General features: G+C 45.5%; 3 protein-coding genes across 3 annotated transcripts in view; 2 read left to right on the top strand and 1 right to left on the bottom strand.

Annotated features, from left to right (window-relative positions):
• The first annotated feature begins 5,209 nt into the window (after positions 1-5,209).
• IPP (intracisternal A particle-promoted polypeptide) lies at positions 5,210-12,380 on the top strand. Its single transcript, XM_064719578.1, has 8 exons — positions 5,210-5,554; positions 5,638-6,069; positions 6,405-6,560; positions 7,451-7,618; positions 8,362-8,499; positions 8,813-8,935; positions 9,601-9,821; positions 10,656-12,380. Exons 1-8 carry the CDS (start codon positions 5,251-5,253, stop codon positions 10,878-10,880), a joined length of 1,767 nt encoding a protein of 588 aa, XP_064575648.1. The 5' UTR covers positions 5,210-5,250; the 3' UTR covers positions 10,881-12,380.
• A 218-nt stretch (positions 12,381-12,598) lies between these two features.
• Positions 12,599-17,048, bottom strand: TMEM69 (transmembrane protein 69). Its single transcript, XM_064719580.1, has 3 exons — positions 16,512-17,048; positions 15,997-16,071; positions 12,599-15,381 (listed from the first exon to the last, which is right to left on the bottom strand). The coding sequence occupies exons 2-3, from the start codon at positions 16,039-16,041 to the stop codon at positions 14,662-14,664; spliced, it is 765 nt and encodes a 254-aa protein (XP_064575650.1). The 5' UTR covers positions 16,042-16,071; positions 16,512-17,048; the 3' UTR covers positions 12,599-14,661.
• Positions 17,049-17,263: 215 nt separating this feature from the next.
• Positions 17,264-23,393, top strand: part of GPBP1L1 (GC-rich promoter binding protein 1 like 1) — a 31,147-nt gene continuing 25,017 nt past the window's right edge. Inside the window, exon 1 of the mRNA XM_064719579.1 lies at positions 17,264-17,364. The gene's annotated coding sequence lies outside the window, so the exon portion shown is untranslated. The remainder of the gene's footprint in view (positions 17,365-23,393) is intronic.

Below are 23,393 nucleotides of genomic sequence, written 5' to 3'. Positions count from 1 at the left end.
ACAACATTCCCCATTTCACTGGAATTCCTCCAAACTTCCTGCTAGGTAAGTGTACCTAGAACATAAACCTCTCCACACAAGTAGGTCAGGTGACACAATCCTTTCATTGCTGGGGCATACTTTAGGACTGAAAAATGTTTTTTTCCTTGTTGTATTATTTTTTATCACACACCAATCCCTTTTCCACCCAATGCTATTGTGAAGGTGAAGCCTGGAGCACACAGTAGTGAAATATTGCCAGTGCTCCTGAAATCCCAAGACAATATCTGTGCATTACTCACTAGGAATGTCACATTCCCTCTGAAGCCTCCTGTGGCTCAGATGTGTTCCCCAATTTTGCTGCCTGGCTCCCCAGGGCATGGCTGATCACTGGAGAGGGCAAACGCCTCCCTCAACTGGATGCCAGCACAGCCTGTGCTGCAGCACCTTTGGTGGGATCTGAATACTTTGGGGGAGTTTCTCAATCCCCACCTCAAGAGTGCTAAACCTCTCTGGACTGACAACTCTGATACCAGGCTGTTACCTTAATGCCACCTTTACCTCAAGCCACATTAGAGTGAAAATATTAAATACTTTGTTATGAATTTCAAAACAGAAAAAAGTTCACAAAGGCTTCTAAAGAGAGAGGAGAGGAGAGGAGAGGAGAGGAGAGGAGAGGAGAGGAGCGGGGAGAGGGAGGAGGGAGGAGAGGAGAGGAGAGGAAGAGAGGAGAGGAGAGGAGAGGAGAGGAGAGGAGAGGAGAGGAGAGAGGAGAGGAGAGGAGAGGAGAGGAGAGGAGAGGAGAGGAGAGGAGAGGAGAGGAGAGGAGAGGGGCAAGCCCAGCTGCACAGTTTCTCAAGCCATTATCAGTTAGGCTGAAAAATGGACGGAGCCATCATCACCTTGCTGGTAGTGTGAAAACTTAAATGTTTTCACACAAGCCCTGTATTGTGGGACTGCCTGTGCAGAAAGATTGTCTTTGGGGACTCCTCTTGCTCTCTGTGTTTGGGTTAATTTCAGTTCAGACCTCTGCTCTACACACACACACAGACACACACACACACATATATTCATCAAGATTCATTAACGCTTACAGGAATTAAGGTAACAGCTCTTGGGCCTGGCCCAACCCTGTCGAGAAAGAGTTCTCATGCCTGGCTTGAGTCTGGAAAATGTGTTATCTCCCTGAGAAGCACAACCCACTGAGGTAGGAAACATTCAGACCCTGAAGGGAAACTTCTTTATCCACTGAAGCTTATGTATCACGTGAAAGCATAAGCTGACAACAGGTTTATGCAGGTATCTAATTAGAATAGAGTGTCTGTAGCTCATTAGAGGCTTTTGGCTGAGTAGACAAACACAATAAGCAGTTGTGATGATCACCATTGGGGTGACAATGGGGTAAACCAATGCTGTCTTTGAGAAATACCTTACAAGTAGCCAGGGAGCGTCTTTCCTCCAGGCTGAAGAGTGTGAAGTCCAGCAGCCTGCCTTGTCTTACCCTTTCAGGGGATGCACAACAGCACCCACCAACTGTGCATTCACAGACTGCTGATCTGCATCATTGCTTTGGGCATGCAACGGCATCCAGAGTAAATGGGACATGTGGGAAAAACCTGGACCTTAGCAGAGACAAGGTGTCTTGGAAGTGTAAGAGATGTAGCTTAGATGCTTGTACTACAGGTGTTTGTACTCCTCAGGAGCTCTTGGTAACTCTGCACTTTTGCAATTTGGGCTTTCCTTGGAAAAGTTTGAGTTCAAATCCTTGTGGAACTTAGGGAAGTGGAGCAAAAATGGTTGTATCCTTTTACCTGCACGTCAAAACACAAAGCTCCTTTCCATTTTGGTGAGGCTGTAGAACACCTCTCCTCTGTTAGATCCAGTGCATTACATTACAAGTAGCAACTATAGTGGGTAATTAGTAACAAAAATGGCAACTGCCTGTACCATTGAAAGGTTACAGCAGATGCCTTAGCACAGGAGGCAAAGTGCAGAGATGCAGTTTGTGACAGGAAGCAAAGATTTCATACCCACTAAAATGGGGGAGGAATTATGGCACATTCTGGTGGCAACAGAAAGTGGCTCCCTATCACAAAAGATCCCATGGGATTTGATGTACCTGTGAATGGTCAAGCTCTGAGTTTCACGTCTCCTCTGCAAGAGGGAATTTAACAGCCAAGTATGGCAAAGGGTTTTAAGTCAAAATGGTCCCCAAAACTGCAGGTATAATGGACAGGTTCTGAGAAGAAGTAGTCAGGCAAAACTGCACATTCAAACCAATTATTACTCTTTTTGGGTTTTAGGGTGGGTGTTCGGGTTTTTTGGGTTTTTAAGACTAAGAGCTCTCCATCTTTATCAAATTCAGGGGAAAAAAAAACAAAAACAAAAAAGAAAAACCACACCACAACAACAAAGAAAAAAAACCCGACAAACTTAAATCATACTGTAAGAAAGGAGAGATTCAGCATCCGCACAGGCGACACCTTTCAGCCTCCCGATTTTGTTAATGTTCCAATACGTCACCCTGCAGTCCCGGTTTTATTATTGCTCCAATGCATCTCCCTGCGGTAACAGCGGCACCTGCAGGATTCGGGAAGAGCAGCACAGACACCTCCCGTGGCTCCGCAGAATATCATCCAGGCATCCGGAAAGGTTTTCCTGAGAGCCCTTCAGCCAGAGAAATCTGAGCAGCCATGGGCCTCTGTGGGACAGGGGTTTTTCAAGAGAAAACGTGGATAGTTTTTTGTGAGAATCTTCTCGCTCTTTTGGCAGGGTGGCAGCAGCACTTCTGAGCAGGTGTGGGCAGTGGGACATAAGGAGCACAGAGCATGCCTTTTTTTGTCACCTGTCCTACATCACAGTCAGCATTCAGCTGGTTTATTGGCAAATATATTTTTTAAAGTCTGTTATATTAAAATTGAAGACATTTTTAATTCTTTCACTACAATGACTACCATTCTTGGTGTTGGTTAATCAAAAAGTTTTCTCATTACATGGTGCAATTTCACACTGTCAAAGGTACTTTCAGACTTATTCCTGAAAATCTACAGCATGTTTTGGGAGATTCACAATAGTATATGGCATCATTAGCTCCATCCTGTGCAGGTCCTGTGTGGCCTAGAAGACACCTGCTGAAGAAATGCCCTTTGCTGGGGGCAGAACCATGAACACAATACAGCACAGGCCTTTGGGGCAAAATTACTTTCTCAGCAACACTATTTTGTGTCCATAAATTTGGAACTATGGTGTGAAATCCTAGTGCTGGCCAAGAGTCCAACAGCTGACATCAGCCAGCCAGCGAGCCACTGGCATTTAGGAGAATTCTAAGCCTTTTACTCACAGGCCACTTCCGATGAATAAAATGTCAGCGTGAGAGGGGTCTGGTTTCTTTTACTGATGTGTCAAAAAAGAAAAACTTTGATGCATTTGTTAGCCAAGCTTAAAATATATAGAGTTATATCAGCATGCATCCAACTGTGTACTTGCAGAAACCTTCTCTCTAGATCTATGTTTTCTATGGGTATTTTTTGAAGACCAACTTGAAATGTAATTAGAGTGTAATGCTGATGAAGACAGAAACCAACAGCCCCCCGAGGGTATCATGATTCAGATTCTTTCCAGAAGTACATTTAAAAGTTATTACAATGAAATGCAGACTCATGAGAAAAGCCTGAGGGGCCATGACCACTGTAACTGTGAGCAGACATGTTTTTCTTTCCCAGCCTCACAGTAAATAGATATGGAAGCTTTCCAAGTGGCTCTCGGATCGCTTTTTGCTCTGGCTGGATGTTATTCTCCTGGAACAGCTGTGGAAAACTCTGGACATGTTTTTCTCTCAGAATTAGTGCCAGCTCTGCTGGACCCAGTGACTGCGTGCACTTAACTCAGTAAGTGATGTTCATCCCCCATCAGAGCTCAGGCATGCCCTGACTCAGGGAATTACACAGACTAAGATTGGAAGCACACTTTGCCTCAGGATCAGGGCTGACCCCCGTGACCCACATGGTGCTGCTACAGGACACTGATGAAACATTGTGCTGGAACAAGGAGGAAGGCCCACACATGGCATGACACTGTGGACAAAGGGGCTGCTGGGCTGTGCCTGCCTGTCACGCTCCTGGAACAGTTGTGGAAAACTCAGGAGGGATGCTTTTCTCTCACAATCAGCGTCAGCTCTGCCAGACCCGGTGATCATGTGCGTTTACCTCAGTATGCGATGCTTATCCCCTGTCAACACTGCTCTGCTGCCACAGTCCCAGACAGTGTCCCTGCCTCTCATTTCTGCCGTTCCCTGGGCTGGTGGCAGCTGCAATTTCTCCCCAACACAGCCATATTTCTCATAAGCACCCAGTTTGCAAGAGCATGACTAGGACTGAGGGACAGAGGTTGTGAAGGCAGTGACTAAGTGAATAACCTGTTGCAGGATCAGTTTTAACCACAAACCAGCTCTTTGCAGGCAGGGACCAGAGGTGTCTGTAGGGGTGCACAGGGTCTCCTCACTTTAAAATGGACCTTGAGGTGCTGGAGCGTGCCCAGGGAAAGCAACAAAGCTAGAAAACGTGTCTTATGAGGGGCTGCGGGGGCAGCAGGGGTTGTTCAGTCTCAAGGAGGCTCAGGGGGGACCTCACTGCTCTCCACAATTCCCACTAAGGAGGTTATAGCGAGGTTCGGGTCAGTCTCTTTTACTGCAGTGAGAGGACCAGAGGAAATGGCCTTAAGCTAAGACAGATGAGATTCAGATTAGATGTTAGAAAAAAAATTTCACTCTTTGGGTGATCAGGCAGTGGAATAGGCAGTGTCCAGGGAAGTGGTGGAGTCACCAGCCCTGGAGGTGTTTGAGAGACATCTGGATCTGGCACTGGGTGATGTGGTTTAGCAATTTAGGGGGTTACAGGAGCAGTGCTGGGTAGACCATTGGAATGAATAACCTTAAAGTTCTCTTCCAACCTTGATGATTACGTGATTCCTGTGGGGCCTCACGGGGCCAGGTGCCCAGGCAGGCGCATAGACAAAGGAGCGAACAGAGGTACCTGCCATAAGGGCAGGGTTCTCGGCACACAGAGCCCTCGGCACACACGGAGCCCTCACAAACCACGGAGCCCCCACAGCGCCCTCAGCTCCCACCCGTCCCGGTGCCCGCCCCGTCCGGGCAGCGCCGCCTCAGCGGGAGCGCGCCCCTCACTTCCCCGCCGCGCACGCGCCGGGGCGGGGAGAGCGGGGCGCCTGCGCGGCGCGAGGCCGGCGCCGGGGGGTGCCGGTGCCGCAGCAGCGATGGCGGCGAGTGCCGGGATGGGCAAGGGCGGCTCTGCCTCCAGCTCCGTCTCCAGTTCCGAGCGGCACGCCCGCCTCCTCTTGGCCCAGATCAACCGGCTGCGCGCCGGGCACAGCTTCTGCGACGTGCGGCTGGAGGTGGGCCCGGAGGCGTTCTCCGTGCACCGCCTGGTGCTGGCGGCCAGCAGCCCGTACTTCGCGGCGCTGTTCGCGGGCGGCATGAGAGAGTCCGGGCGGGACGTGGTGCGGATCGCGGGCGTGGAGGCGGACACCTTCCACACGCTGCTCGACTTCATCTACACAGGTGAGGGCTGGCGGCGGGGCAGGGGGCGGGTGCCCGGCGGCCGCAGGCTGGAGCGGGGCCCCGCTGTGGTTTGGTGCCCGCAGGGGTGGTGAGCATCGCGGAGCACAACGTCCAGGAGCTCATCGTCGCCGCGGACATGCTGCAGCTCACCGAGGTGGTGGAGCTCTGCTGCGAGTTCCTCAAGGGCCAGATCGACCCGCTGAACTGCATCGGCCTCTTCCAGTTCTCCGAGCAGATCGCCTGTCACGACTTGATGGAGTTCACCGAGAGCTACATCCACGCGCACTTCCTGGAGGTGCAGGGCGGGGAGGAGTTCCTGGCGCTCACCAAGGAGCAGCTCGTGAAGATCCTGCGGAGCGAGGACCTGAGCATCGAGGACGAGTACCAGGTGTTCGCGGCAGCGATGCAATGGATTCTGAAGGACGTGGGGAAAAGAAAGAAATACGTCGTGGAAGTACTGGAGCCTGTTCGGTTCCCTCTGCTACCAGCGCAAAGGCTGTTAAAATACATAGAAAGTAAGTGAGAGAACGAATATCAGATGCATGTATGTGAGCAAACTATGTGTTGTTCAGAGGTACTGGGCTTTGATGGACTATTCTTTACATTAATGGCATGATGAATGAAAAAATTATAGCAAACAAGCGCTATTTTTAAAAAATAAGCACAGCTTACTTTAAAAACATGCTTTTGAAAATGCCTTATAAAAGTAAGCAACATTGATTTGTCTGCTGTTTTTGGAGGAGTTAGTAATTTTTCTACAACTGAATTGCTTACAATTTGTTACTTTTCACTGTGATTTTTTTTCAATTCTGCTCATTTTATTCTTATTCTGCTTATGTTACTTTTGAAGGTATTCCAGATTTCAGTCTTCGAGTGGCCCTGCAAACTCTGTTGAAAGAATATTGTGAAGTCTCTAAGTCTCCCAAAGAGAACAAGGTCAGCAGTTTTCTGCAGGCTTCTAAAGGTCGTCCCCGGAGGAAAGCCAGGAAGTACCTTTATGCAGTAGGTTAGAATGTGGCTGTTTGAACCTTATAAAACAAATGAAGTAGTATCTCAGAATGCAGGAATGAAGGAGATACTTGAGAATTATTTTAAAAATCAAAATATATAATGATTCCAAAACATTACATCATGGCTGAGTTACCATGTTAGTGGCTTTGATTAGAATTGCACAGGAGTCCAGCATTCACATTTCTTGTCATTGTGACATGGCATTCAAAGCCCAGATTTGCTGTTCAAAAATAATTTGCTTTGGGTGGAAAACTGCAAATCAGCAGAGGATTTACCAGGGCTCACTGCTGGAATGGTGTATGCAAATTCACTGCACATTTTGTTCTGATGGCTGAAGTTTTCTCTGTGCGGGACACTGTGGTTCATATGATGGGATACTTGAAAATCCAAGTTTTCAGCAAAGCTGCAGTTTTATATTGGAAGGGAATGTGTTTGTTTCACTCTGTGGGCAGTAGCACCAGCTTGTACTGAGCTGTCAGTCACACACACTTGTGCCTCGCTTGTTTGTTGTTCTAATACTCTATTTTTAATTCTGTATAATTCAAAGACTATAAAGTTCTCTCTTGTCTTCTGCCTTTTATCTCATGAAAAGTTTTTACATGGCTGCCAGTATGTTATGCAGCAAAGGCTGTTGGCCGATCCTTGTATTTTACTGAAAACATGAATTCTAATATTTTTAGTGTTGTGGCATCAGCTCAGCACAATTTCCATGACCCTTGAGGCAACCATTCTTCCTTGTATGCTGGAAAAAGGAAGCTACTTGGAAAAATCCAGTTCCTTCTAAGAGTGGCTAATGGCTGTTACTGTAATATTTTTCATGGTTTAGATATAGGAGCATGAGGGTGAAGAGGAAGCTCTTACTTGGCCTTTCCCCTTGCTTTGCAGGTGGGTACACCCGGCTGCAGGGAGCACGCTGGAGTGACAGCAGAGCCCTGAGCTGTGTGGAGAGATTTGACACCTTCAGCCACTACTGGACCACGGTGTCCTCTCTGCACCAGGCCCGGAGCGGGCTGGGCGTGGCTGTGGTGGGAGGAATGGTCTATGCCATTGGAGGTAACAGCTGAAATAAGCTTGCTTTCTTACATGAATGCTAGAGAACTCATGGATGGAGGCTTTCAAAATTATTCTTCCTTGATTCTCTACTGTCACTGTTCTGTGAATGCCTGTTAGGGATCCTGTACTGGCAGTTTTTACTAAGCTGCTCTTCCCTCATGGTGTAGCTATTCACAGGTTACCATATAGATGTCTGCAGATATGCTCAGAGATGCTGGCTATTCTGGGGGATTCATGTACCACCGCTGATGGAATTTGTTTTCTCACTTACAGTCTAGGAGAAGCCCATAGCACAAAAGGCAGTAGCACAGGACACACCACTTGTGTACTGCCTGCCTGGAAAGGCTCATTATGTCTGTTTGCACAAGGATGTGATGAGTAACTCTACCAGCCCATCACAAAAGAATGCATATGTAGACTGTTTTTGTCACCACAGAGCTCATTCTTTGGTCTTGAAAACCCAGTCAGTTGTGTTGAGGAGTAAATCATGCAGCACCCTGGTTGTTTACCTCTATGATGTTTTCAGCAACATTTCAGGAACTACTGATGAAAGTGGTTCCCAGTGATGATTCATGTGTAATCATCACTATGTATAAATGAAGCTTTTGCTATGCTGGCTGTTTCACTGAAAGATAAATCTTGTATTCAGATGTTGCCTGTCCTGGAAGAAGCTGAGGAATGTTTCCATATCTGCAGTGAAAAAGATTGCATTTCCCCTGACTCTTCTTGCTTTTATTGTGCAGGTGAGGACAACTCGATGATTTTTGACTGTACTGAGTGTTATGATCCTGTTACAAAGCAATGGACAACCGTGGCTTCCATGAACCATCCCCGTTGTGCACTGGGAGTGTGCACATGCTATGGGGCCATCTATGCTTTGGGTAAGTTGTGGGGTTTTTCTGGGTGGAGTTAATGTTAATTCATAGAACTTGTAAAATTGTCTTAAATATTACATCTTGGTGATGCAAATTCACAAACTTTAAGTTTTGAAAAACATCTGTGTCCATAAATATTAACATATATACTAAATCTCTGTGGATTAGTTATTGTATAGTTATAATTTATTTTCATGGTAGACTGACTGCATGCTGATTTCAGAATTTGTCCTAAAACAGTCCACTGAATGTCTAAAAATGCAGCTAATACACAACTTTGTGCCATTAAATTCCTTCCTGTGTTTGCTGTTATTTGCAGGAGGCTGGGTTGGAGCAGAGATTGGCAACACAATTGAAAGATTTGATCCTGAAGAGAATAGTTGGGATGTGGTGGGAAGCATGGCTAAGCCCCGTTACTGCTTTGGGTGTTGTGAAATGCAAGGTGAATATTGTTAAGTTTATATCCCTAAATAGTTCCAACAGCCAGTGGATTTTGAAGCTTTATGGCTCAGTCATGAATTCTTACCTTTGTACTGAGCTGTCAGTCACACACGCTTGTGCCTTGCTTGTTTGTTGTTCTAATACTCTATTTTTAATTCTGCAGAATTCAAAGACTGTAAAGTTCTCTATTGTCCCCTACCTTTTATCACATGAAAAATTTTTACATGGCTGCCAGTGTGGTTATGCAGCGAGTCTTTTTGCAGTTGATTGTTCTTTCTGATACTGCTTTTATTTATCTTCCATATTTGGGTTTGCTTGTTTTTCTTTGTGACAGTGAAGACTTGCCACAGGTTATTTTAAGACAGACATGTCTAAATACTTGATCAATAAATGTGCTTACTAAGTATTTGATGCTGGCCAGGTCAGCAGTTGCAACCTTCTGAATGAACCTTCCCCTGCACTTAATTAATTTTTGCTTTCCTCAGAGCTTCTAGTGCTCAAGCCTCAAGCTGCTCATGCAAAAGCTTTATGTATTCTACTACTGAGCAAAAGGAGGATTTTCTGACATTCTTTAACCATCTTAATGTCAGGCTGAAACTTGTGTTGTGACAGTAATTTTTTGTCTGTATTATGAAGCCTAAAAGAGGAGAAGCTCTGTTCCTGCAGGTTTGATTTATGTCATTGGTGGTATCAGCAGTGAAGGAGTAGAGCTGCGTTCTGTTGAAGTCTACGACCCCATCTCCAAACGCTGGTCTGAGCTCGCTCCCATGGGCACCAGAAGAGCCTATCTTGGTGTAGCTGCTCTCAACGATTGTATCTATGCTGTGGGAGGCTGGAATGAATCCCAGGATGCACTTGCCAGTGTAGAAAGATACTCATTCGAAGAGGTAGGGCAGAGTCCCTTCTTTTCATAAATGTAGATTGCATCAGCTTTGTGTAAGATGCTATAGATCCTCCTTCTTTTCTTTAAAAAGAAAAAGCTGGAAATTCCATTTCTTTTTCACTACTGGCTGGGTATCTTGAGTGAAACAAAGTTTTGGTGATCTCAGGGTCTGTCCTAAGTAATTGTCATGGTTTAACTATGCACAGATATACTGTAGTTTGGTAAATACTTCTTAGGGTTAAGATGAGAGGATAGATTCCCCCTCTGCAACAGAAAGCTCAATAATCTGAATAGAGAGAAAAAACTCATTGTAAAGGTAAGAGTTACCTTTTATTGCAAAATTTGAGGATCTCCTGCATCAAAATGTAGTGATGTTTCAGCATGACTAGAAGATAAAAAAAATTCCAGACTGATATTGCTCATGTTTTTATGATGCTCTTTGGAAGAGTAGCTACTCTTAAAAGCAGAACATAATCCCATGTGCCATCTGTTTTGCTTTTCAAATTGAATCTAGTTTTCCTGTTTCCCCCACCTCAAACTGTGCCATGCTCTATTTTAGAGACTGACTGCATCTTGCAGTGACTGAAGAAAGGGAGGGGTGCTATGTGCAGACAGTATGGGATCTGCTTTTAGAGATTACCACAATTTGGACCCCTTGTGAAAGTGTTGTCATTCCTGTCTTGGTAATCTTCTGGATATGTACACATACCACATGTAAACCTGTGAAGTTATACACAGTATTCTTTGTATATGTTTCAGTCTTTAAGCTTTAAAAGTTACTTTAGCAGAATCAGGGCTTGCCTTAAAGCTATTTCTTCATCTTTCACCTTTTTGTTAGGAAAAGTGGGTTGAAGTTGCGTCGATGAAGATCCCAAGAGCTGGTGTTTGTGTTGTGGCTGTGAATGGACTTCTCTATGCCTCAGGAGGCAGAGCTCCCAGTCCTGATTTTGCTGCTCCAGTAACCTCTGACTCTGTTGAAGTTTATAACCCTCACATGGACAGCTGGACTGAAATTGCCAACATGATCACCAGCCGCTGCGAAGGAGGAGTAGCTGTGCTGTGAAACACAAGGAACAAAACTCATTCAAGGAATGAGTCAGTTATGTCTCCTCAGATTTCCTGTTTCATTGGCCAGAAACCTCTTTTAACACAGGAGCTTCAGTGGAGAATTAGATCAGAAGGATTTTCCTGAGCAAAAGGAAAAGCCCTTCAAAGTGAATTGGCTTATCCAGTGTCTGTCTCAGGAAGTATTCTGTTAAGAGTAGGAATGCCTCTTAGAACTGGATTAAGCTCACTGAAATAAATGGTGAATTTGCCCTGTAAAAATCTGAAGAAATAATTCCAACACATTAAGAGACATTAATCAGGTTGTTACTGAGCACAGACTTGCAGTCTGGAAGTGAGTTACTGTCAACAGCAAGGAGTTACCTGTTGGTAAGATCAGATGGGTGATTTGGATGGCATTAGTTCTTTTTCTGGCAGAAAACAAGGAAGAGAAGATAACGTACAGGAAAGACTTGGTGCCTCTACTTATGACCTTGATGCATTTAAGCCTCTTTTCTGTTGCTGGACATGGTGGGCATTAAATATGAATTGGATCTTTACTTTCTGGCCACTCCACAAATTTGAATGGTGAGTGGATGAGAATTTCCTATTCTGGAAGGTTGTCCTCACAGTTCTAACAATGCCATTCCCCTTCAGTGCTGGCTTTTCCTCTCAGTGGTGTCAGTGATGCCAGTAGAGCTCCTTTTTGTGTAAGCTCTGGTGAATTTTAAATGCAAATGCATTAGATTGGCTGTTCTGTTTAGGACTGCTCTTAGTATAAAAACACAGGGAAAGGCTTTTGCCCCCATATTTTTTCCCCATAGTCAAATGTGGTTTTACACCGTGTGACACGTGCTGAGACTTGGCATTGAATACCTGCTGTTCTACAAGACACATTCCTTCACCTTCACTACATCTTGTATCCTGCCTCATCCAAATTTGAGCCAATGGGGCTTTCTGTGCTAGAATTAGCTGCATTTAGCATTGAACTGATGATATCAGTGTGCTCTTAAGGAGTTTGTATTTAGCTCAGACACACTTAGTAAAACAATACTACAAAGAGTTTGGAGTTATTTCTAGATTCAAGTTGTTTTTTGCACACTGGCTGCATTTTCAGCACAGCTGTGGATGATTTGGATGGAGTCTGAAGGGAGGCTGCTTGAATTTTGATAGACAGTGTTATTCTGGATCACCAAACCACAACTGGAATGTCACAAAACAGGAAGCCTGGCACGGTGTAGATAAAGAAGCATTCATTCTGTTTAGGTCAATATCCCCTGTGTAAAATTAAGAAATTATTACTTGATAAATCCTCCAAGGTGAGCGTTGCCGGTACCTTAATAATCGTGGTCCTAAAATCTAACATAGAGTTGGACTAAAACATGCTAGATGATGGAGAATCTCTCTGATTGTTCCATAATCTTGTGTGTGCTTTTACTTCAAAGAATTTATGTGTCTGAATTAATGGTTTGATCTTGTTTTAACTGTTTTTCATAATAAAATGTTTTTTGAGAACTGACTGGAATGCTCTTGAATAGGTTGCTTTCATAGCTTAGTAAGCTGTATTATGCCACTTTCATATAATAGGTCATTTTTTCTTTTCATTGGAAATCATATTTCCCAGTAGAACACTAGGAAAAGATTGGTTATAAATTTTGACTATTTGAGTGGTGGAAGTAACACACTTCTGCAGTAAACTACTCATGTATTTTTCTTCTCAGTATAAAATCACTCAAACTTCTTGGGAGTCTGTCTTGCCATCTCTGCTCAGCCCTCTGTGGGATGAAATTACAGGTAATATTTCTTAGTCTTTCTTCTTTATATTTCAGGATCCCTCTTGGAACTGTTTGAGAAACACTACCTTAGCTGTATTTTATTTTTGGGAACTACAGGTTTACCTCTGATCCCTACCTGTGAACTTCCTGGATTAATGGAGCTTGAGGGAATCTGCAGTTGTCTGAAGTTACCTTCTGCAGGTTTTGTAACTGATTCTGTCATGTTTGAATGAAACTTTGAAGCTGATTGATTATGGTCTCTGATCCTCAGCACATCTTTTACCTAATCAAGACAAAGACAGGACTCTTCTCTAGACCCATCCTAAAAGATGCCATATCTAAGTAAGAAGGAATAGAAAAACCCTTTTCATTCACAAACTCAATTTTATTTCCTTTATGTTGAAAAAGCTCTGAAATATTTTGTTTAATAGGGTACTTTCATAATTCAGCATAGAGCAACTGACACCCATAATTGCTTAATATGTTCTTTAACATAAAAATGTTAACAGATTGCAAAAGGGAGAGGCTGATGTACAGAGCTGCTGTTTCAGCAACATCATACAAGATGGTTTCATCTCCAGGACAGGCAGGTTTCTTAAACATCTGTTCTTGCAGAATGAACAGGTAACAAATTTTAAGGGACAAGTGCTTCATTTGGTATAGAACAACAATGAAGATCAGTGCTTTAACAGAACTATGAAGATTATCTGGTCCTAAGACCACATCTGGATGTCATTTTCAGCTTTCTTTCTGCATCTTACACTGTAAATACTTCTTATAAAAAGCTTACAAGGAATTGGCCACATCCCATTTCATAGGTTTCTTGAGGTAGTGGACACAAAAAAGAAAATCCATGTGACTTAGGTTGTATCTTCCACTAAATGATGTGCTGGGAAGAATCCAGTACAGAGAGCAGATGCTTCTGCAGTGGTTTCAGTAATAGACCCATCATGGAGGGTTTGCAGGCTACCTACAAGCCCATTGGCACCTGTCCAAATGTACATTCTTAGGAGGGAGAAGCTACTTTCAGTCCCATTATCTGATCCCTTAGTGCCAGCACTTGAGTCCTTGTGTCACAGCATAAGTTAACACTCCTCTAATTTAGGAGGATGGCAGATCTTTATGGCTGTGTTGCACACAGCTTCCTTTGCCAGGCAGCCCTAAATCCAAACAAAACTAGGAAGAGGTGGCCCTCCTTCTCCTGTGAAGAATTTGTCCTTCCTTCTCCTGTGGCACCTTGTCAGACATACAAAGCTTCCTCTTCAGCTTTTCCCCACTGCAGCACAGCAGCTGAATGACACATTTCAGGTGAGTGCTGACCTTGGCATCCCACTGCAAACAAACCTCACCTGTCCTTTCTTAGCTGCCATCACACTGAGCACTCCCTCACACAGCATCCCTGGAAGAGTCCAGGCTGGATGGGGCCTTGAGCAACCTGATCTCATGGAAGGTGTCCCTGGGTACAGCAGGGGATGGAATGAGATGATCTTTCAGGACCCTTCTGACCCAACCATTCTGTGATTCTGTGATTTTGAGCATCTCCTCTGAAAATAGGAGTGAAATAGGAGCCTTGTTCCACAACAGAGCAACTGAGTAGAATGTACTTCTGCATCATTCTCTGCTACTTCTTTAAACACCAAACTAGAACTGCTTTCACCTTGTTACTGTTGTTTTCCCCACCTTAGAACATGATCACACATTACAGTCAAACCAGATGCTTTCATAGTTCAGCACAGAGCAATTCATACCCAAGTCATTTTGAATCTCCATTCTAAATTCCTAGAGCAGCAACATCTCATTCAGGAGTGATTCTTGTTCTACAGATAAGGACAGACTCGTGCTTGCCTTGGAAGTAATTACTATTTACAATACTTCCCTCCTGAACTAGCTTCAAAATCAGTTGGAAAATCATTTTGCTTCAAGAATAAGCATCTTGATCCCTGCCATCATACCACAGTCTTTATTTCTCCTGCAACTCCATACAAATACCTTATTAGCAGATAATAGCTTTTCCTTACAGATTTATCAATTTCTGTTCTGCTGTTTTCTTCTGTCATCACTTTGCTCCCCTTCTAAGAAAGATTTCAGTGCTACAGTGGCCAACAGGGATGATATCATCACCACTGTTCCAAATACCCTCAGTACTTTGAACCACCTGGGGTAAGTAGGAAGAAGGGAAATGTCATAATGCAGTGCTATCCCTAAGGCCACCGTGAGCATGAGTGCTCCCTGAGTGACATCCTTGAAAAGCAAGGCTTGGCAGGCAAGCAGAGCAGGGACTGTGCCGTTGGCCAGGTTCAGCCAGTCTGGCTTGGCTGGGCTGTTCTCTGGGAGGGCAAAGCCCCACCTCATGCCCCCCAGGAAGGAGGCAGTGGCAGCTCCATAGGTGACCTGAGCAAAGGCCAGCTCTGGGCAGTAGGAGCCCTGTGAGGCCATGGCCAGTGGCACGGCCACAAAGGGAATCAGCCCCCCCAGGCTCAGGTAGAGGACTGGTTTGGGACAATCCTTCAGTGACCCTGGGCTCTCCTGTGATTGTGCCTCAGCTTCTGCAGAGGTTTCCTTCTTGGAGACAGGCAGAGAGGAGTGGAAAGTGCGGAGCTGGGCTGTGTGAGCTGCTGCTGGCTGGAGGCTCAGAGGTGTGCAGAGAGGCCGTGCATCCCTCTGCAGCTGCAGGAGGGCCAGGGAGGAGCAGCTTCTCTTGTTCCTGCCATGGAGCAGCACGCTGGCACCAGGTAACTTCTGCAGCTGCAAGCACAAAACTTGTTCTCAGCACTGCACAGTGCAGGTTTACAGACATGCAGGTACCTAAATGACCTGAATATTGTACCAAGTGTTTTTCCAGCTCAGGTCACACCACAGCTGTCTTTGCTTTTGAATTTCAAGTGGTTTTAACCCAACTAATGAAGGCACCCAATGCAGCTGATGAAGAGCAACTGGGCTCTCCAGAGTGCACAAGCAAAGCCCACCTATCCCTCCCCACACATTCTCTAAGCACTTTGAAGATTATCAGTCCTTTTCAGAGTAAAATATAAAGTAGTTTCCTATAGAAGCAGGATAAGGTCACCCCAGAAATCAGCTACTGTCCCCTCACTACTCCACCAAGAAGTCATAGAAAAAAAAGACATTGAGGCAATAAATCTCAAAAAGCTATTTGAAATCTGAGCTAAATCTCAAAAAGCAAAGTTATTTTATAAAAGAAATAGCTTTGCCTAAAGGTGCTGTAGAAGTGATGAACTATTCCAGAAAAGCTGAGTTATACACTCCAACTTGGAAGCCACCTTTTGTTCCAAAGCTGCAGTCCTATCTTTTGCTATTTTACTTTTAAATAAAACCAGCAAAAAAAAGCCTTCAGTAACTTACTTTGAAAGGTGTTTTGAAGCAGCATCGTTGTATGAGAGGAAACATGTTTATTTTCTCAATAAAAATTTCTCTGCCCTAAAACAGAAAAATTCAGAAGAAGGTTTGAAACCAATGAGTTGGTCTGATGGTCAAAGTTCAGTCACAGTCTACACTTATCAAATGCAAAAGTTTTACAGGTGTATATTTAAAGGGATATGTGTATACATATTACATATCTATTAGATCAGTATTTGCCCACTGCAGAATACTTCGTTTCAAGCAGCTTTATGAACTGAAATTCTAAAGTTGTATTAACTGTTGCAAGAACAATTTCTAGTTTAAAAACTGAGCATCAGGGAACAGATGTTGAATTCCCGCTCATGGATCATTCCCTCTTCAACGGATAAATGGCTTCACAAAGCTTATAAAGGAGCATTTCCTCAAGCGCGGGAAAAGCGATCATTAATAAAAAAAGGAGCAGAAAAGTCACCCCATGCAAGCTGTGGGTGAGCTCCCTGCCGGGGTACCACACTCACCGGGGGAACGTGGACGGCTCACTCTGGATTTGACTCCACAGTTCCCGGTCCTGCTGCGCCGGGAGAGAAAGGCGGCCCCGGCAGCCAAACTGCCCCGCCGGAGGGCGAAGGGAGCGGAGAATATATGGGTCTTCCAGAGGGAGGAGGGGCCGCCCTACCCACCGGGACCGGGCAGGACTCACCGAGCGCTGCCACCGCCCCGGACCCGCCAGCTGTGCTGGCTTCCGGTGCTCCCATAAGCGCTCCGACGGCGCCCGCTGCTGAGCGCTACCGGTCCGGGCGGGAACGGGCGCGGCCCATCGTGTTCGTCCGGGTCGCGGAAGGCCCACCGAGCCGATACGGGGGGCAGCAGTGCCGGTCACTCTCAGCCCGAGGGCCGCAGTCGGTCTGGCAGAGGAGCGACACGCTCCTCTCCTACCCGTGGGACAGAACGTCTGCTGGGGAGCAGTGCGGCCATTCCTGCTTTCTGGCTTCCGGCATCACCTCATCGGGCAAGCCTTTCACAGGTGGACTACGAATCCCAGCTTGCCCTTCGGCGCGCCGCTCGCCGATCCTCACGGCGCCCATGGCCGGTAGTCTTCTGGGACTCGTAGTCTGCGGCTGCTTCCGACAGGCGGTGACGGGGGCGGTGCGCGCCGCCGCCTCTGATTGGTGGGGCGGGAGGCGCGGGGGCCGGGGCGGGGGCAGGGAGGGGGAGCGGGTGGGGGCGTGTTCCTTCCGCGTGCTCGGCCCCGCCCCGCGCGCGCGCGGGCCCCGCCCCCTCCGGCCCCCGGCCGGGCAGGGCTGGGCGGCCATTTTGGGCAGAGCTTTGTTATGGTTGTGGGGCCGCCGGAGCCGCGCCAGGGCCCGCCCGGTGAGTGCGGCCCCCGCGCCGCCCCCTCCGCGCCCCCAGCGCCCCCCGCACCCCCCGCGTCTTCACCCGGCCCCTGCCGCCCCCAGGCCCGCCCCGCCGCCCCCCGCGGCACCGCGGGCTCGGTGCGGCCCGGGAGCGGCCTCCCGCCAGGCCGGCCCCCCCCCCACCACCCCCCCCGCGCTCGGTCCCGCGGCCGCGGCGGCTCCGGGGGGGGACAGCGCGAGGTCCCCACGGGCAGGGCCGGGCCGGGGTGGGCGGCGGGGCCGGGGCTCTGCGGGTTATTGTTTCCTGTTCAGCCGGGAAGTTCGTAGCGCTGACACTGCCGGAGCTGAGCTCCTGTCATGGGGCCGTCCGTGAGCGGGGCGGGGGGGGCGGCGGGTGAGTGCCGGGGACTGGGCAGGGGCGACCCCGCTGTAGGCTGGAAACGGAACCGGGCGGCCCGGCCGTTCCCCTTGGGCTCCTCCCGGGCCGCGCTTCCCGGCTGCCCCCGGCGGGAAGGGGCGGTCGGCGGCCGGCAGTGACACGTGGGCTGCGGGCAGCCGGGGCTCGGCTCGCTGTGCCCGCTGCCAGCAGCGCTGGGAAACTTGTCAGGTGCCGCTCGGTGCCTGCTCGCAGGCAAACGGCGCCCGGGCCGAGCGGGGGGCGGCTCTTTCGGGCGTCAAAGTTATTTCCGTGTGTCCGGTGTGTTTGATGCCCTCTTGGCCTAAGGTCTTGTGTGGTTTGACTTAAAGGGCTGGGGCTGGACTTGCTCAGAGCGCGCCTGGCGTTTCCAGTATCCATTTAAGACTTTGAATTCAGTTCGGTTTAGTAACGAGCTGGTTTGGAACGATTTTAGAGCAGTCAGTAGGTGTCTGCACAAGTTACGAGTTTTTAAACAGCTTTAGAGGAACAGTATCTATTTAAATTCTTACAAGTAATGGTGGAATGGTTTAAGAGTGTTGCTTAAAGATCTTTTTATATTAACATGACCAGGTAGGTCAGGCTGCCTTTCCCCGCCCCCGAGCTGTGAGTGACACAAGCGTTAGTAATGTTGATAATACTCTGAAACGTTGCAAGTGCCTGAGCAAAGTGTGGAAATAGCAAAGAGGGGGAATGGAGATAACAGCTGAGATAATTGGAGCGCCATCAAAGCTGAGTTTACTGTAGAGTTGACATTGCTTCTATAAAAATGTGAGGTGGTTATGAAAAAAGCTTATGCAAATGTTAGTTCATGAATGGAGATGGCTGGTATTTCAGTGAAAGGTTCCCCTTAAAGCTTATCCATTTGGAGACTGGTATCTGAACCTTCCACTTTCTGACTCAGGAAGGAAACAGGTGCAGAGCAGTGGTAGGAACAAATAAAATTCCCAAATTCTTTAAGCAGCTTTTCCTCTCACACTCTTTCACTTCATTTCTGGAGGAAAGTCCCTTTAAGAAGAACTTATTAAAAGTTTTGTATTTGGAATAGAAAGGCTTCAGGTGGTACTTCCTTATGGTGTTTGGGTTTTTTTACAGCTGTTTGTAGGGAAGTGCAGCAGCCCTCTGCATTTTATATTCATCTGGTTTATAGCCTTAATCCTATATGACACAGAAGTTTCCATTGCAGATATCATACAAGGACCTAAAGTGAAAATATGCAGGGAACAGATGGCATTTTAAAAAAACCACAAATCCTGTTTTTTCTGCAGTGTCTCAGAAATATGGGGAGCAGAATGCAGATGTGTAGTACAACAAATCAAATGGAAGTGCATACTTTCTGAATGTTAGGAAAAAATCTCTACTTTGAGAATATTTACAGGGTATGGTCACCTTGTCTCACATATGTGACTGCTGCATGCTCTTACTGAATCTTGACATTCCTGTTTTAAATTAGGAAATTAAGTCACTACAGGAAAAATAATATTCACTAGCATTTTCATTAAATGGAAACAGTGTTTCAGGAGTTGTGGGATCCTTATTTTAATACAGAAAAATGCTGTGGTTAGATCTGTGAATTTCTTCAGGAGTGTGGCATGTCAGATAATGTAGTTCTTGCCTTTACAAAGTGAAGAAAAACTATTGGCTCAGGAGTTAAAGTTACCTTTTTCCCCCCCCAGTGTTAGGAGTTGTTTGAAGTTAGTTGTGTAACTGCTGAATTGACTTAGCTGTGAAGTGTACTCCAGGGTGTGCTTTGTTTGTTTGTCTGTAGGAAGAGATTTGGAAAAGGGCTGACTCTGTTCAGTAGAGCTGAAGCTTTAGAGCACCTCTCTCCTGTGGAGTGCTGGCTGTGCTTGCAGGCACAGAGCTTTTCCTCACAGCTCCATAGAAACCAGGGGTGACTGTTGCTCTGGCTTATCCAGGGACAGGTCACACTCACTGGATTCTGCCCTTGATGAGGTAGTGTGTGTACCAGGAAGTTTGGCTGGGATTTTGAAGTTTTGTGTTAATTTATTTGTAGAGGCAGGAGGGGTTTAGTTTTGGTTCTGCAAATTCAGCAATGTAAGCAGACATTTTACTGCCACTTACGTAGTGACCAGGATGCCAACTAAATCATGTGTGGCTTTTGTTTCAGCAAGAGGAATTGAAGTCCATGTTCTCTTAGCTAGTCAGATTTGATGAAAAGCAGTGAAGTTGGCAGAAACATGGTCCTGCTCAGAGTACTTCATGAAAGCCAGGATGTTGTTTAATTTGTGTACTGTAACTTTATATGTTCCTGTGAAAATGTGCCAAACTTTAATGAGTTACTGTATGGTCAGCAGATAAATCTATGGTTTTGGGAGTGGCTTTAGGTAGAGATTGATAGTGGCCAAGTGTCCACTGCCCTGCAAACACTGGGCAGACCTAGAAGCTCTAGGTGAGGCAGGGCTGTGAGCGTGACAGCAGGCAGGGAGGAAAACATTTTGGCTTAATTGATCATACATATTAGTGATCAGGCTGTCTCACTCCAAACTGGAAATTCTTGCTTGAAGTGTGCAACTCCTTCTCTAGCTGGTCTTTGAAAGTCAGGAGAAGAATTTTCACTCTTGATACTACTTAGACCTTTCTATTATTAAACAGCAAACAGTTTTGCAAAGTGTTGGTATATGCAGTTCTATAATATGACTAATCTGAAATAGTTGCACTTCCAAGGTCTGGCTTAACAAAAATGCTTTGAACCAGTGCAGCCAAACATGACTGAGGTTTTCTGCAATAAATGATGCTCAGAAAGAAATATTTTACAGCATGTGACCTTGTGCCTCAGGGATTGTTGTACATTAGGGAGTTCGCCAGGAGCAACTGAAGTTCTAGGACTTACAGACATTCTAGCAAAAATGCCAGTGTTGATTTGTTTTCTCCTTGAATCTTGTGATCATTTCCAGTTCAGTGTTTTGCATAGATTTATCCTCCACACTGGAAGGAGGATCACAGCTCTGTGGAGTGGTGTTAGTGGCACTTGATAAGAAAGTATGTGTATAATGTTGTCTAAATGTCCTTGGTTTTAAGAATCCTTTTTTTCAATACAGGAAGAGATGAGACATTTTAATTGAAGTTTGATTTTTGGTGTCTCTTTTAGGTTCTGGATATCTGTGTAACCCCCTCCCCACAGCATATTTGCAACATAGGGAGTATGTGGCAGTGAGTGACACTCTCTTGGAATTTTGTCATCTTCAGTTTGTGATGAACAATTGACTTGTAAATAGAAGACTGAGTCTGCCAGGGAGGTACATGGTATTATTCTGGGCACAGAAATGATTGGTATTCACAAAGTTGCTGGTGAAGGTGTATGGTTAAGATTACAACAGGGCTCCAGCCTTTCAGCAGAGAGGAGTGTTTTGCCATTGTGTTACAATGAGTCATCCATCATCAAGGGATTAATCAGGACTCACGTGAGATGATCTGAAAAGACCTTTGATGTTAATCTTAAAAAAACTCAGCAAGGATCCCTCATCCTGAAAATATTGAATGTGTTATGGTCTTGACTGTTAGTTTGGAGAAACTGTCTTTCCTCTACTTGAACTCCAGTTAAAAGTAGAGAAATGGGTTAATGATAACTTCAATGTCTTCAGGTTGACTGGGCCTTTTGGAATGTCCTCTGGTGTTTAGGGAGCTGATAGCCCATGGGAGTGGGAAAAGTTCCAGAATGCTGAGGAGTTGTGGAGCTTTTTCCCTCTCAACATCTAGAAAAAAGGACAAGACTTGGGTATGTCCAAGGGAAGAGTGTTGACATCAGGGAGTCTGTCCTGTATCATGTACTTTTTGGTGGTTTCACTTCCCTGTATTGCAGTAATGTTCTTACTGGACACACAGATAATGTGATCCCAACAAATTCAATAAATGGTCTGGAAACAATAGCTTTGGATTCAGCCATTTTGGTGTAGATGGGTTCAAATTACTGTGTTTTGGTATATTGCCTACACAGACAAGTAGCAGCTGGTAGGGAAGCAGTTCTGTGGGGGAGTATCCTGGGGGTTGTAATGGTTCCTAAATTATCATGACTCAGCAGCATCACTGTCATGAAAATTCATTTGTCATACTGGAACATACAGAAGCATTTTAAATAAATTTAAACTGCTTCACAGTGAAGCAGTTTCTCCATTCTGCTGAGGAGGGGTAGGTCTTCAGCAGGAGCTATCTTGTTCACTTTGGGATAATGTGATATTTGAGAAAGTTACAGCTGTGTAACAAGATTTGTAAAGAAAACAATGAAGTCTGAAAGAGAGAAACCATAATTAAGGTTTGGGGGAAAATGGATTGATTAGCTCTTCAGTGTTTTTATACATCAAGTTTCATCAGACATAAGCAGGTGATATATAAAGCAGCTTAAAAAAAAGTTACCTGCAGGTATAACTGGGAGGCAGCTCCAACATCCTGTCACTGCCTGTGAGCTGTCACACTTGGTAGGTGGGTCATGTCAGTTTTTTCATCATTGATGCTTTGAACTTGAAAGCTTGATCTTTGCCAGTGAAATTTGACTGGTTGAGGGTGGGTTGTTTGTTTGGTGGTGTTTTTTTTTTTTAAAGCATGGCTATATTTGATCCCAGAATATGATAGTAGATCCATTTTCTGCTGCCAAACAGTGCTGGGATGCAGGGTGGTCTGTGGGACTTCCCCCAAAACAACACCTGCTAAAGTTGCCTTTCAGTCAGGGAATACTGAAGTTTTGGTCTGAAGAAAATATTTCTTAAAAGGTATCTGTAAGGAGAGTTTAGTCAGTTTTCCACATCCATCATGAATAAAACAAGCAGTTCTGAGGTGAAATTGCAGCAGAATATGTTCAGGTGAGGCATTAGATGCAGGCATAGGCTTTCAAGCTATAGGAATAACCAAAGGAGATTATAGGGATACACTGGAGAATGCTGTGTGCTAATCTGGTTTCATTTACACCTTCCAAAAAAATATCCCAGTAGGGGTACATGTAGCTGCATAATGAATTCCAGTCTGCTGATAACAAACTTGTTTCTCTGATACTTCATGAGACATTTAGAGACATTAATTTTTGGACCTCTGCAGGCTGAAGATGACTGTACAAATTGGTGAAGCAGGGAGCATTGCTTAGCTGACTATCACAGATATCTGATGGATGAGGGTAGAGCTGAATTCTTTTAAATCTCTGGAGAAGATCCTTAACCATGCAATCTGTGAAGATTTTTCCCCCCAAGATGTTTTGCTTGTATTCCCTAATTTATTGTAGGACACTAGGATAGAAGAATGACAGTGTTTTAGTCTTGGCCTGCATAGATTACCTGGAGAAGCACAGCAAAATAATTCTCTTCAAGATCTAAAGGCAAAGCCCAAACCAGCTGGACAACATTTTGTCCATAGCTCCTTGCTTTATTTTAACTCAGTTTCATGGACTAGATCATAGAGAGAACTCCAGGGAAACACTGTGAACATGCAAAGAGGATGTATATCCCAGCTGCAGCAAATCATTAGATCACAGGACTAGAGATCACTTTTTCCCCCTTTTTTTTTTTTTAAAGCCAAGACCAAACTAGTGGAATATATATAATTTTTGCAATTCACCTTTTATGTATATGAGTTGTTTTAAACTTAATTGTGTTCAGTGACTTTTCTGCATGGGTGTTTGTTAA

Source organism: Zonotrichia leucophrys, chromosome 8 (genome assembly GCF_028769735.1).
Source record: "Zonotrichia leucophrys gambelii isolate GWCS_2022_RI chromosome 8, RI_Zleu_2.0, whole genome shotgun sequence".
NCBI lineage: Eukaryota > Metazoa > Chordata > Aves > Passeriformes > Passerellidae > Zonotrichia > Zonotrichia leucophrys.
Note: the sequence above shows the minus strand (reverse complement) of the source record. Positions and strands in the feature narration are given on the sequence as shown.